This window comes from Capra hircus, chromosome 4, assembly GCF_001704415.2.
Source record: "Capra hircus breed San Clemente chromosome 4, ASM170441v1, whole genome shotgun sequence".
Lineage (NCBI taxonomy): Eukaryota > Metazoa > Chordata > Mammalia > Artiodactyla > Bovidae > Capra > Capra hircus.
This window is the reverse complement of record NC_030811.1, coordinates 7,966,323-7,981,687: the sequence shown is the minus strand read 5'-3', so window position 1 is coordinate 7,981,687 and position 15,365 is coordinate 7,966,323. Positions and strand designations below refer to the sequence as shown.

Genomic DNA, 15,365 nt, shown 5'->3' with positions numbered 1-15,365 from the left:
GCCCCTGCCACGAGAAGCTTACACACCATTAACTCAACAGTAGCCCCTGCTCTCTGCAACTAAAAAGAAAGCCCATGCAGCAAAGAAAACCTAGCACAGTCAAAAATAAATCAATACAATTATATATTTAAAAAAATACTTCAATTAGTTGTCAGTGTTTAGCCATGGAGAGGAACACATAGAAATATGATTTCTGGCTTCTCTTGAAAACTGGGATGGTCTGGCTGTGCTGACCCTGCATTTAACTGATGGCCTCTCCTGAATCTGAGCAGCTGCCCACACCTGGGCTCAGATCCGCAGCCTCCCCTGCTTCCCCCTCCTCCCCACCCCGCACTTGGTTTCCTCAGATTATTGTCTGGTCCGCTCAGCAGTTGAGTTTGAGCTTCTGTTCTGAACCAATAGTTTTCATAACCTTTTTAACCTATGTGACCTGGATTCGACCTCATAGTGCTTTTCTCTGTTCCTGACTCAGGACCAACTATTGCCAGCCCGGAGATGTTCTATAAATTTGAGCGAGGGCCAGAGCCATGGCTCGCCAGTGTCCAAGGTCAGAGGAGTCACTTGAGCCCCAACCCAGGTGAGAGTAGCCCTGTCCCGGGAGGAGGGGTGCTTCGCTGGAGGGAGGGAGCAGGAAGCTGGGCTCCAGGCCTCTGGCCTCGTCCCCTGCTTCTCCTTGTGCACCAGTTACACACGAACGCTGCTCCTCCCCCAGCAGTCACTTGATCTAAGGCATGCATACCTCGTTCTCCGCACTCTCATCTCCCTGTAGTGCATTTCTACCTGAGGGTAGATGTTTCTGTGTAACGATATAGTCTAAGTTCCGTGAAGACATGCCTCAGTCTCATTTACCACCATAGTCCTAATGCCAGGAAAGATGCCTGGCAAGCAGTTGCTCAGTACTTGAATGTGGAGTGAACGGGTGAAGGAACGGAGCTGCTAACTCCTGGGGATTGATGTTTGCTTTCCTCCTTGGATAAGCCTGTCCTCTTCAGGGACTGGCTTGGCCAGAGCCAGGCCAGATGGCATCTGTCACCGTGTAAGAGACAGCGTTAACCCAGCCCCTCCTGCTGGAGAAAGGGGAGGTGGAGCTACTTCCTTCAGGAATGGAATCAGGGAAGATTGCTCTCCCCTTGTGGCCTGTCTCAGATGGACCACACAGAGCCCTAGACTTCACAGACACTGAATTTTTTTGGTTTGTGTTTGCTGTGTTTGGCTCTTAACTTTGGACCTATTGAGTCTATTAGTAGATTTGTGCTTCCGGGGTTCATAATGGACCATTTCGTGGTCCAGTGGCCTGGAGCAAATACTGTCAAGTCCTTGACTGCTGGGCATCTGAACTTGGTGCATGAGAGCAGTTAGAGGTGTCTAAACTGCATTTCAAGGCATGAATAAAGAAACTTCTGGTTTAGCTTAGAGAAGAAAACTCTTAGTGAGGTCCTGGGAGTTTTCACCTCTCAGAAGGGATGTGGTGTGAGAGAGGGCTGAAGTAGCCCTCCCAGGGGGAAGGTGCTCCAAGATGGATGCAGCTCAAGGAGAACTCTCTGGGGGCCAAAATTGTCTGCCCAGTAGTGGGGCGGGGGTGCGTTCTCTCACTCTGAAGATACGTGAGCCAAGTGCAGATGCCTGTCTGGCAGGGGTACCAAAGAGGGGGATTCTTGCTAAGTGTGGAGTAGCGGTGTTTGCTTCAGTTACCTCTTTAACCCTACATTCTCTGAGTTCAGTGTTCAGTCTCTAGTAAATAAGTCTGCTCTCCTGAAGGCTGTGCCACTGTCTTAGGCTGCACAGGTCAAATTGTAGAGCGCTCTTTTTGGCCAGGTGTATCTGTCCTTTACATTAGGAAAAAAAGGAACTTTTTCTTAAAGTCCATTTGTTTCTTTGGGATTAGGCAAAGTGGGCCTGGGGGCTGAGGGCTGGAGAGAAGAGAACACGGACACAGTGGGTCACTTTGTGCCTGTGGTTCCAGCTTTCACAGAAGGTAGATCTGAGCACCTCTGAGTTGCAGTGACTCAACCTGTAGGATTTCAGAGAAAATTCCATCTGTCTCTTTTCTCTAAAGGAAAAACCAAGATGGGCTTCATGGAGGAAATGGACATGCAGCGCCCATCCAGAGAAGCTGGACTCTACCTGCCTCCTCAGAAGGAAGCCTGTCTGTCCTACTTCAGCTCAGAGAGAGGCAGCCTCCAGGGAGACTATGCAGGAAGAGGCAGCAAACCCTCCAAACCCCGATCCATCCAGAAGTCGTGGTTTGCGCAGTTCCCGTGGTTGGTCATGAATGAGGAGCAGACAGCTCTGTTTTGCTCTGCTTGCCGGGAATACCCATCTGTCAAGGACAAGCGGTCAAGATTAATAGAAGGTTATACCGGACCATTCAAGGTGGAGACTCTCAAATACCATGCCAAGAGCAAGGCCCACGTGTTCTGTGTCAAGGCCTTGGCGGCACGGGACCCCCTCTGGGCAGCCCGTTTCCAGAGCACCCAGGAGGTGTCTGGTGATATACTGGCCAGCCAGGGGCCCTTCTTCCCTGCAGATTATCCCGTATTTTATTCCCCAGGGCCTCTGGGAGCCTGTGATAATGTGGCCCAGCTCCTGCCCAGCTCGAGAGCTGCCCTGGGGGACCCTGGAGGGAATGGAGGAATTCCTGCATTGTACCTGGACCGCATCCCTGATTTCAGGCAAACAGAAATCATTGATGACATCCACAGTTCCTCAGATGATAACATTTTATGTAATGACTCTGCTGAACCCTGTGGCCAGGTAATATGTTTATAATGATGGGTCAAGGGGGAGGATTCCATGCTGACAACAATGTATGTTGCATGGTGATGGTGGAACAATTCCATTAGCCATAGCTGCTGCTAACATTATCATGTTACCATAAGCTGCCATGCTTCAGCTGTGCCAGGTCTTATTTTAAGTGCTCTACATGTATCAGCCCCTTTATTGGCCACAACAGCCCTACTACTGTTATCTCCTTTTGGCAGATAACAAAACATATTAATGGGGCCAAATACTCTAACTTCTGACATAAACAGAACAGCTACATTCAGAAAAGCCATCTTTATCCAGAGTCTAAAATGACACAGAACTCCAGAAATAACCCACAACCATGAAACAGCCACAGAGCTCTTAAATAATCAATGTAAAAGATATGTTTCAGCTTTAACTTTGGACTCATGTTTCTTCAGACTTTGTGTAATGTTTTTTAAATGCTGCACTGAGGGGGTAGAGCAAGCGCAGTTAAACTCATCTTGTTGGGCAAGAGCAAAGATGTAGCCAGAGAACAAGGGCGCTCGTGGTGCTGCCCTCCCCCTGAGCCCCTGGCCGCCAGCCCAGGGCTCTCCTTCCAACCTGCTGCACTCCTGAGACCTCCAGCCTCCACTTCTCACCTCAGGCCTGTTTTATCAAATGCAACGGGTTTAGTTTCTGATTCTTTGGAAAATTGCCCTGCAAGGAAGCTGTGTTAATTGAAGTCTGTGAGTAAACAGATCCATCTCCCTTTTTCAATTCCCCCCCACCCATATAAGCGGGGTTTTACTACAAGTCATTTTGAGCAGCCCCTTCTAGCATTCTGTTGAGAAGAGCTCAGACGTTCCTTATTCCTAACATCGTAGGTAAAGTTAGTAAGTTCGGATTTTTATGGAATCCAGAAAAGGGACAATGCTCATTTCCCTTCATGTTCCTTCAGTGTTTAGGATTAGAAGATGATAAACAGATCTAACCTTTTATAGCCTGAATTCCTTTAGCAGTAAAGTGTGTGTTAACCTAGTCACTGAACAGGAGCATCTTTACTTGTTCTTTTACTGCTCTCTCCATCCCGATGGGGAACCTCAGCAGCGGCTCAGAGGCAGCGGCCACCTGTGCAATGGTGGATAAGTAGAAGGTGCTCCTGAGGATGGGTGCAGCCACGAGGCTCTGCGAGACCCTCTTCCTCAGTGCCCTGCCCTTTCCTTCCCAGAGAGAAGAGGAAGGGTCTTCTCTTCCTTCTAGGATCACGGTGAGGTTTGTGTAGTTGTTACCTACTGTCTCTGGGCCACACACGTTTGCTCCTTTGACTTTAGGTGGATAGCTGAATTCCTCAGAGAGCGTCTGGGCCTCTCGGCAGGCTTCCCAGGAGGAACAGGCTGTGAGCAGGATTCCCGGAGCATCATGCTGGGTGTCCAACGTGAGAGGAGTACTGAGTGCCTGCTACTCTTTGTTGCAGGATCCTTCTGAGGAGGGGCTGTTGGAGGAGCTCCCGGTGGTGTTTGAGGATGTGGCAGTGTATTTCACCCGGGAGGAGTGGGGCACGCTAGACAAGCGGCAGAAGGAGCTGTACAGAGACGTGATGCGGATGAACTATGAGCTGTTGGCGTCCCTGGGTAAAGATCCTAGAAGCTCCTCTGTCTGTGCCATCACTGGAGATGGGGACCTGTGAGGGCAGCTCCATTTGTCCTTGTTGTCCCTTTCCTGTCCTTTCCCTGCATGTAGGCAGAGAGCGATTAGGTCTTTGTATCTCAGAACTTTTCCCTGCCTCGGGGTGCTGTGCTCTGTCTCCTCTTCATCCACCCGTCGTCATCCATCTTCCACCACTTACTGAGCGCCTACAGTGTGCTGACTGAACGGGCACGAGTCAGGGCTTGGCTTCCAAGAGACAAGCAGGTTTGTGGAAGAGACAGGCACTTTAATAAGAAACTAGAAAATAACACAAGCTTTGTAAAAGAGGTTCAGGAAGCACCCTGGGGCCGCTGGAGACAATGGCTTAATGTGGCCAGGCATCCGAGGGAGGGGTAAGGACAGGCTTTACAAAGAATGAAGTGCTTTAACTGCACTGAAAACCAGGCGCAGGAGGAGGCCAGGCTTCCAGACATGACAGAGCTGGGGACGGTGGGAGCAGAGGCAGGGAGGCGAGAAAGGGCGTCCGGCTGGACTCCTGGAGTCCCACCTCTACTTTGAGCCAGCACTGCTTCATGCCGGGGCCAGCGGGGTGGGCAGGGCCAGCCCGGGAGTCCCTGGGCTACAGGCCCCGGAGATTGATCTGCACATGCTGCTGCCACCTTCCCGGAGCAGGCTCCTCTCGCATCTGCTCCTTGTTCCTTTATCCATCAGGCAGCCTGGATTTTCACGTGGCACCAAAGAGACAACTCTTCATCTTAAACGCTGTTATTATTATTATTATTACTAGCCTATATTGTAACAAAAGCCTTGCAGAACAGGCTGCTGTGCCTAACTTAGGAATTCCACCAGCAACTTGGGTCATGACTTCTACAGAATAAGGAATCCGAGTATTTGTGGCTTACTTGGTGTCACGTTCCTGGCTCACAGCGCCCTTTCCTGGGCACCTGAGTATTTTCTGTACATCCTTGACCAATATACAACTTCTTATAATTGTTCACAGAGTTGTAAATGGCTCCTCAAACATTGAGAAAGGATGTGAAAAATTGTTTCTTTCATGAGGACAGAGGTATTGTACTTGTGTCCTGGGCCAAGGCCTTTGAAGCACAGCTTCAAAGAACATCACTACCATCCACAGTGTCTGAGAGAGCGAGTGAGCGAGGGTGAGATTGGTTTAAACCAATCTCACAGGAAGTTGGTTTTTCCTTTGAAGGAGTGAGCAGTAGTGGTTGCGCTCTGCACTCTGCCCTCTGGGCCCCTGCGGAAAGTCATGGGGAAGACGGGGGTGACCGGTGGTATAGCAGTGTGTTTCCCACAGCGTGGGCCTGACTTGGATTGTTGAGCTGGACCATGTCATCTAAGTGTTTTTTATCCTTTTCTTTTTAACTTCTATATGTTCAGAAGTGGGGAAATCTTCAGTAAGTAGGCCTCTCCTCCAGGAGAACTGAGGTACAGAAAGGGGCTACTGCCCTGGGGTGAGAGGTTGGGATTGGCTCAGGTCAGCTCAGCTCGGGTCCTGGGTCTTTGTGGTCTGGTGGGCCTCAGGCTGCATCGAAACACATTTGCGCTGTCGATTTCCTTGTGCTCTTTTCATTCGAGGAAACCCAGCTAGTTCTTTAGTTTCTGTTATTAGGACCTATAACTAGTAGATTTGTTCTTTTAGATTTTATTATTATGGTACCTGTTTTTTAAAAAGACAGACTCAGTTTGATGCAGTCAGATTTAATGTTATCTGTCAGTTGTGCAGCAGTTAAACTGTTGTTGACTAAAGCTTTTCAGCTGGTAGTTTCCAGGTTAGGTTCAGCCTCTGTGGCCCCACCAGTTGTCTTATCAATAGGACTGAACTTGTAGAGGACAGTCACTTTGATTATGGAGAAAATAAGAGGTTTGTGCTTTGATTTTAGTGCTTTCCTCTGTCAACCTTTACTTTTGTGGACTTGCTCATTTAGAACTCTTTATCACTATATAGAGTTCCAGCTGTTCTTTTATTTCAGTATTTTAAATTCTGGTTTCAAACTTTGGCCATATTTGGTGATATCTCTTGCTCCCCCCACCCCCCAAAAAAGAAAATTCAGTTACATTTCACTGTTAAGAAATTAATAGCTGTCATTACAGAAACAGACAAGCCAATACAGGGACTAGGTGGTAACCCTTGTTTTTACTAGTTTATCATCGTATGTGGAGTAGCAGGTCACTCACTTCAGGTGGGCAGTGCCTTTTCTACAGGTGAGCTCATCAGCGATAGCTGGACCTCATAGCTGGGAGAAGTCAGGTCACCAAGTGGAAAGAAAACTGAATGGGAGAGCCCTCAGTGACATGAGCGGGAGTTAGAGTGGCTTATGTGTTATCTAGGAGGCTAGCTGCTGCACAGTGGGCCGTATCTGGCCTCCCGGTGGGGCCCTGCTGAGCTAGAGAGAGAGAAGCAGTGCCAGGAGCCCGAGGGGCTGTCTCCAAACCGGTGCGGGAGCCAGCCTGCCAACCTTGGGGTCAGAGTAGCCTGAAAGGATCAGAATCTGTCTTTGCAAGCCAGGCCATTTTTCTGGACTGTGTGTGTGTGTGTGTGTGTGTGTGTGTGTGTGTGTGTGTGTGTGTGTGTGTGTGTGTGTGTGTGTGTCAACATGCACATGTGTGCACATGCTATATTTATATCTCTTCAGTCACTTTTCTGTTACTAAGACATGGAGAATCTGTTTGCAAATTCCCTCTGTTTCACTTGTTCTGAAGAGAACAAAAAGAAAAGGTTTTTTAGCACCATTTCAGCCATAGTTTGAAAGAGCTGGGCCTGGGGTCCAGCACTTCTGGGGCCACTGCTACGGGCAGTCAGAGGTGACCGATCCTCAGGGGAGCGTAACTGAGGCAAACATTTTCTGGGATATTCAGTCTCATGTATGATTTCAGTTAGTCTTTAAAAATATTTCTTTCTAATTAGGTTTTTTAAAGACCTTTATTTATCTATTTGATTTTTTGACTGTGCTGGGTCTTTGTTGTGGTAGGCGGGCTTCGCATTGTGGTGGCTTCTCATTGTGGAGCACAGCTTCTAGGCTCAGAGTCGTGGCTCACCGACTTAGTTGCTCCTCAGCATGTGGCATCTTCCTAGACCAGAGATTGAATCCGGGTCCCCTGTATTGCAAGGCAGATCCTTAGCCAGAGGACCACCAAGGAAGCCCAATGATTATATATTTTTTTAATCAAAATAGTTCTCATATAACAAAAAAAATGACAGTTCCTGTCCCACCATTCTCTGTCACTGAGTCCTCACCAAAAATTTTTAGCTGTTTTTTCCAGTAGCTGGTTTCATTATGCCTAAGAAACACACATATATAGGCATTGTTTTTAAAAGACCAACTTCAGCAGGATGCATTTCTAAAACAGCTTCATTCTTTTCCATCACCACTTGCTTGGGTCACCTCTTTGGGGATTTTGTTTTTCACCCTTTGCATTGTTAAAAGAAAATTCAGAGAGCTTTCCTGATAGGAATATTTTATTGAGGAAGAAACAAACTGTTCATGAACTGGGAGATTTCACACCCAAAGTGGTTAAAGGTTTGGCTCTCAGCAGGTAATGCTTGGTTTATAAAATGTGAATTAAGGACTATTTTTTAAAATTGTGATTATATTCTCTCTAGGGTAGTAGCACTGTTTACCTTTTCTTGTGTGTAGCTGATTGTCTCAGAAGCTGTATAGTCACTCTGACATGAAGGAAACTTAAATCTTATTTAAGACCAGAGTCAGCATTTTGAGGAAATTAGGACAGTTTAAGATTTGGTTCTGTGATTATGAGTGTTTGGTCCAGGGGTTTATTCAAAAGGTGGCCTCTGGGACTTCCCTGGTGGTCTAGTGGTTAAGACTCTGCCCTACCACTGCAGGGGACATGAGTTCAATCCCTGGTCAGGGAACTAAGATCCTGCATGTTGAGGCCAAAATAAAAGCAAATTGTGGCCTCCATTTTGGCTTTTATTATAGGGTTAAACCTTGATCGGGGCCCATGACTTGTCACACTCAGGTAGCAGATAGGCCTCCAATCACTTTTTAGTCACATTTGTGTTCTAATTTTAATTAATAAAATGACCAGTACTGTACTCTTCAAAACTGTCCTGATTAGGAGGAGAACTCTGAGAAGAGCACCAAGAATCTGCTTCCTTACCTGGACAACAGTTGCACTGGTAGAATCTGTCTGGTGTAGCTATTTTGGAACTCTGAAATCTGTCAGAGGCTTTCAGCTTACAGGGGAAGAGTTGGAAAGTAAATTGTGGTTCAGTTCAGTTCAGTCGCTCAATCATGTCCGACTCTTTGCGACCCCATGAATCGTAGCACGCCAGGCCTCCCTGTCCATCACTAACTTCCAGAGTTCACTCAGACTCACGTCCATCGAGTCGGTGATGCCATCCAGCCATCTCATCCTCTGTCGTCCCCTTCTCCTCCTGCCCCCAATCCCTCCCAGCATCAGAGTCTTTTCCAGTGAGTCAACGCTTCGCATGAGGTAGCCAAAGTACTGGAGTTTCAGCTTTAGCATCATTCCTTCCAAAGAACTCCCAGGGCTGATCTCCTTCAGAATGGACTGGTTGGATCTCCTTGCAGTCCAAGGGACTCTCAAGAGTCTTCTCCAGCAGCACAGTTCAAACTCATCAATTCTTCGGCGCTCAGCCTTCTTCACAGTCCAACTCTCACATCCATACATGACCACAGGAAAAACCATAGCCTTGACTAGATGGACCTTTGTTGGCAAAGTAATGTCTCTGCTCTTCAATATACTATCTAGGTTGGTCATAACTTTTCTTCCAAGGAGTAAGCGTCTTTTAATTTCATGGCTGCAGTCACTATCTGCAGTGATTTTGGAGTCCAAAAAAATAAAGTCTGACACTGTTTCCACTGTTTCCCCATCTATTTCCTATGAGGTGATGGGACCAGATGCCGTGATCTTTGTTTTCTGAATGCTGAGCTTTAAGCCTACTTTTTCACTCTCCTTTTTCACTTTCATCAAGAGGCTTTTTAGTTCCTCTTCACTTTCTGCCATAAGGGTGGTGTCATCTGCGTATCTGAGGTTATTGATATTTCTCCCGGCAATCTTGATTCCAGCTTGTGTTTCTTCCAGCCCAGCGTTTCTCATGATGTACTCTGCATATAAGTTAAATAAGCAGGGTGACACTATACAGCCTTGACGTATTCCTTTTCCTATTTGGAACCAGTCTGTTGTTCCATGTCCAGTTCTAACTGTTGCTTCCTGACCTGCATATAGATTTCTCAAGAGGCAGGTCAGGTGGTTAAGTCTGGTCCATTTTAGCTCTTAGCACAGTAGCAGCTGCCCATCTCTCGCTCCTACCACAGTGTAAGCAGCTATACTGTATGACTAGAGCAGGTTGCACACAATTGGCAGGAATTGGGGTGGGCCAAAAGGGCACTGTCCTCTAAATATCAGTCAGGGGTCAGTGCTCTGATCACTGATTGCTGATTCTTATCACAGAGGTGCAGACAAAGAAGTAAGCAGCCAGGGTTGTATACCTCCTCCATTGCTGCAGGTTCTTACCCCTCCTCTTTAATTTTTCTCTTTTTCCTTTTTTGGAAACCAGACATTAGGACATTCAAAACATATAGGACGAAAATTAAGACAGTGATTTTGCGTGACTAGGGAAGGACTCGAAAAGACCTGAGAAGACTTTAAGTTTACACTTCAGGCTGATATTTGGCACAGAGATAGCCTATAATGATTAAAAAATTAAAAAAATAATGGTAACCCAAAACAATAAAAACAGCAAACCTTGGGGACAGGGGAGAATCTGATTTCCAGAGTTACCACATTATTAGATTCAAATGTCCAGTGTTCAACAAAAAAAATCACAAGGCACACAAAGAAATAGGACAGTACGACCCATTCAGAGGAAAAAATTAAACAAAAACTGTCCCTCAAAAAGACCTGATGGCAGGTATACTAAATAAATACTTTAAAACAACTGTCTTAAAGATGCTCAGAGAACTTTAGGGAGATATGGAGAAAGTCAAGACAGTAATGTATGGATAAAATGGAAATATCAATAAAGAGAGAAAACCAAAGAAGGATCCAGAAAGAAAACTGAGAGCTTAAAACTACAACTGAAATGAAATAGCAACTAGAGGAATACAAAAACAGATTTGACCAAGGAAAACAAAGAATCGGCAAGCTTGAGGATAGGACAATGGAAATTATGGAGCCCCTGAAACAGAAAAAAAGTCAAAGAAAAATGAACAGAGCCCAAGGGACATGTGGGAAACCATCAAGTGGACCAACATGGACATTGTTGGAGTCCCAGAAGGAAAAGAGAGAAAAAGAAAGAAAGAATGACTAAAATCTCCTCAGTTTGATCAGAGACATGGTGGCTCACACTGTAAAGAATCTGCCTGCAGGGCGGGAGACTGGGTTTGATCCCTGGGTCCGGAAGATCCCCTGCAGAAGAGAATGGCAACCCACTCCAGTATCCTTGCCTGGAGAATCCCATGGACAGAGGCCTAGTGGGCTACTGTCCGTAGGGTTGCAAAAAGTTGTACAGGACTGTGACCTACACTTTCACGTCATGAATACAAATATCCAAGAAGCTCAGTAGACTTCAGGTAAGATGAACTCATATCCACACTGAGACACACACTATAGTCAAACTTTCAAAAACAAAGAGAACCTTGAAAGCAGCAAGAGAGAAGTGAATCATCTCATACAAGGGACCTCAATAAGATTATAAACAGATTTAACTTCCAGAGGCCAGAAGGCAGTGGGCAGATATATTCACAGTGCTAAATGAAAAAAAAAAGTCAACTGAGTCCTATATCTGGCAAAACTGTCCTTCAAAAGTGAGGGTGGAATTTAGAGATGCCAAGCTAAACAAAAATTGAGGGAGCTCCTTACTGCTAGATGTTCCTTGCAAATAACACTCAAGGGAGGTCTGCAAGGTGAAATGAAAGGACACTAGACAGTAACTTGAAGGCTTATGGAGAAATAAAGATCTCAATCAAGGTAAATAAATGGGCAGTTATAAAAGCTGGTGTTATCATAACAATGGTTTGTAACTGTACCTTTTGTTTCCTGCACGATTTGAGAGACTAGTACATTTAAAGGAAAAAAACCAATTATTAATCTATAAGCTAGTATTTTCTAACTTTTTAAACTCCATGTCTTATTTTCTACATAATTTAATACATTTAAAAGAATTACTAGTTTATGTTTTGGGACACATGTATATAAAGAGGTAATTTTGTGACATCAGTGATAGAAAGAGATAGATGGGAAAGTTGTAAAGGAGCAGTTTTTGTGTACTATTGAAGTTAAGCTAAATTGAAATTAAGAGTGTTGGTACTTGAGGATGTTAAATGTAATCCCCATGTTTGTTGTTGTTGTTTAGTCACTAAGTCATGTCCGACTCTTTGTGATCCCATGGACTGTGGCCTGCTAGGCTCCTCCGCCTGTGGGATTTTCCCGGCAAGAATACTGGAGTAGGTTACCATCTTCTCTTCCAGAGGATCATCCCTACCCAGGGATTGAATCCATTTCTTTTGCATTGGCAGGCTGATTCTTTACCACTGAGCCACCTGGGAACCCCTAAATGTAATTCCCACGTAACCAGAAAGAAAATAGCTATAGAATATACACAAAAGGGAATTAGAAAGGAATTTAAACATTTTCACTACAAAAATAAACTAAACACAAAAGAAGACTGTGATGATGGAAATGAAGGACAAAAGCTTAAGGCATATGGAAAACAAATAGCAAGATGACAGTCCCTTCTTATCAGTAATTACTTTAAATGTAAATAGGTTAAACACTGCAATCAAAAAACATTGTCAGAACAGATAAAAACACATGATCCAACTATTTGCTGTCCATAGGAAACTAATTTTGTACCCAAAGACACAAATAGATTAAAAATGAAAGCATGGAAAACAATATTCCATGCAAATAGTAATCAAAAGAGAGCAAGAGTTGGCTATACAAGTATCAGAAAAAATAGACTTTAAATCAAAAAAACATATAAGAGACACAGACATTATATGTTTATAAAAGTTTCAGTATAGAAAGAAGATATAAAATTATATATATAAACCTAATGACAGACTCTCAAAATTTGTGAAGCAAAAATTACTAGAGTTGAAGGAAGTAAACAGTTCTACAGTAATAGTTATAGACTTCAATATCCCAGTCACAATAATGAGTAGAAAAACCAGAGAGAAGATAAAGAAATAGAGTACTTAGACAATAAACCAACTAGATCTAATAGATATCTACTAGATACAGCACTCTACGAAACAGCAGCAGTGTTCACATTCTCACATGCACGTGAGGCATTTTGTAGGCGAGATTATGTGTGGTGACAAATTAAGCCTCAATAGATTAAAAAAAAAAGATATCAAACAGTATCTTCTCCAAATGTAATAGGATGAGATTAGAAATCAATAACAAAGAAAACTGGAAAACTCACAAAATTGTGGAAAGCAATTTTAAACAACCAGTGGATTAAGGAAGAAAATCATAAGAGAAATTAGAAGATACTTAAAGATGAGAGAAAACAAAAACAACATATCATTTTGATGTGGGACAGAATAAGTGGTGCTAAGGGGGATATTTATAAATGCTTCCATTAAAAACAAGAAAAATCTTAAATCAACAACCTAACTTTACAACTTAAGGAACTTGGAAAAGAAGAATAAACTAGACCCAAAGCTGATGGAGGGAAGCAAATGATAAGGGTTAGAGCAGAGAGAAATAGACAGTAGAAAAACAATAGAGAAAAATCAGTGGAAACAAAACTTGGTTCTTTGAAAAGATCAACAAAATTGAAAACCCTTTACCTACATAGACCAAGAGGCACAAGCAACAGAGAGAAAAATAGACAAGTTGGGCTTTATGGAAACTGTAAAATTTTGTGCATCAAAGGACATATAACCTGGGGATTGTCTAGTGGTCCAGTGGTTAAGACTTTGTGCTCTTACTTTAGAGGGCCTGGGTTCAATCCCTGGTTGGGGAACTAAGATCCCACAAGCCATGTGGCATGGCCGGAAAAAGAAAAAAAAAAAAAGACATAAACCTAATACAAAGTCAGCACACACAATGGGAGAAAATATTAGCAAACCATAGATAAGGGATTAATACCAGACTATACAGAGACCTCCTAAAACTCAACAGCAATAAAGCTGATTAAAAATGGATACAGGACTTGAATAGGCATTTCTTCAAAGAAGATATACAAATGGCCAGTAAACACATGAAAAGATAATATCACTCATCATTAGAGAAACAGATCAGTGCTACAATGAGATACCACCTCACACCCATTAGGATGGCTACTATCAAAGAAATGGAAAAGCACCGATGAAGTTGTGAAGAAATTAGAACCCTTATGCCTTGGTGGGAATATAAAACAGTACTGTCACTGTGGGAAACAATATGGCAGTTCCTCAAAGAGCTAAAGATAGAATTATCATGTGTGTATGTGTCAGTTGCTCAGTTGTGTCTGACTCTGCGACCCCATGGACTGTAGCCCACCAGGCTCCTCTGTCCAAGGGATTCTCCAGGCAAGAGTACTGGAGTGGGTTGCCATTGCCTTCTCCAATAATTTTCCTACGATCCAGCAATTTTACTTCTGGGTATATATCCAAAATAATTGAAAGCAAGGTTTAAACAGAATAGCAGCAATATTTTCAGAATATTCTGAAAACAGAATAGCAGCATTAGTCACAATAGCTAAAATGTGGAAGGAACCCAAATGTCCATGGATGGATGAATGGATGAGCAAATGTAATCTATACATACAATGGAATATTATTCAGCTTTGAAATGGAAGGAAATTCTGACACATGTCAAAACATTGATGAACCTTGAGAACTTTATGCTAGGTGAAATAAGCCAGTCACAAAATGATAAAAACTATTATTCTATTTACAATAAATAATCTGAAAAAGTACTTAGAATGGTCAAATTCAGAGAGACAGGGACTTCCCTGGTGGTCCAATGGTTAAGAATCTACCTTCCAATTGAAGTGATGCAGGTTTGATCAGGGATCCTGGTCAGGGATCTTAAGATTCCACCTGCCTTGGTACAGCTAGGCCCATGGGTCAGTTTATGTCTTCAGTCTTTTCTAGGCCCGGGTTCCTGAGTAGTCCCACAGCTCCAGGAGATGCAGGTCATACCTCATTCCCATTAGGCAGAGGAAAGAAGCCCACCCCACTCTACCCTTCCCCATGGTAGTGTGGGGGACTCAGTACACCTAACAGCTCTTTCCAGAAACATCTCCAATATCCAACTCCCTGACCTCTTCAGGTCCAGTGTTCTGACTCCCTCTTGGTGGCGAAGCTTTGGGTTACAGCCCAGTGTTTCAGCCATTCTTTCCAAGTAGGGCTTCGGTGGTCTAGCTTTGGAATGGGGAAAGAGTTGTCTCCTATTTTGAGGGGGACTTTAAAACAGGCAGACAGAACCACACTTTAATATCTTGTTGCATATATTTATTGCTATTCCTGATTTATTGATTTTAGATATTATCTATTGATTCCTACTGTGGAGGATGAAGATATGGCCCTCTTACATCACCCCAGACCCCCACTTCTCTTCCTTCCATCCTCTCAGAACAGGTATATCATACTTTTTTGGTTAATTCAATGTGAATTATTTGCCTAATAATGATTATGTATTATTTACTTTTAATCAAAGTGACATATGATGATGTTTCATCTGCTGTAATTTTTTCTTATTTTTTATTTTGTGAGTTTTCTGTGCTATCAGCACTATTTCTCAAGTTCTTCCTGGAATTAGACAACTCTTCAAAGAGTTTCTTCCACATGATTGAACAGCCTGTGACTTATCTCACTTTTTTTCTGGAGATGTCTATCACTGAGTCTTCCATCCCTCTGCTCTGCCTAAGCTAGTTATTCTTTAGGCCTGCTGCATATCCGTGGCCTTGGACTTTCTTTTGTCTCTCCCCTATTTCCCAGATCTATTGTTTCTTTTAGGTTTATGTCTTCATTTTATTGGAGCACATCCTT

At 43.8% G+C, this 15,365-nt stretch overlaps 1 protein-coding gene across 5 annotated transcripts in view; it reads left to right on the top strand.

The window, feature by feature from the left end:
• Positions 1-15,365, top strand: part of ZNF862 (zinc finger protein 862) — a 36,337-nt gene that overhangs the window by 10,145 nt on the left and 10,827 nt on the right. For all 5 annotated transcript variants that reach the window (XR_001917935.1, XR_001917934.1, XM_018046785.1 and 2 more), the window contains exons 3-5: positions 473-577; positions 2,057-2,754; positions 4,202-4,358. Coding sequence is in view for 3 of the 5 variants with exons in the window: in XM_018046786.1 (XP_017902275.1) it covers positions 473-577; positions 2,057-2,754; positions 4,202-4,358 (960 nt within the window). In the remaining 2 variants the exon portion in view is untranslated. The remainder of the gene's footprint in view (positions 1-472; positions 578-2,056; positions 2,755-4,201; positions 4,359-15,365) is intronic.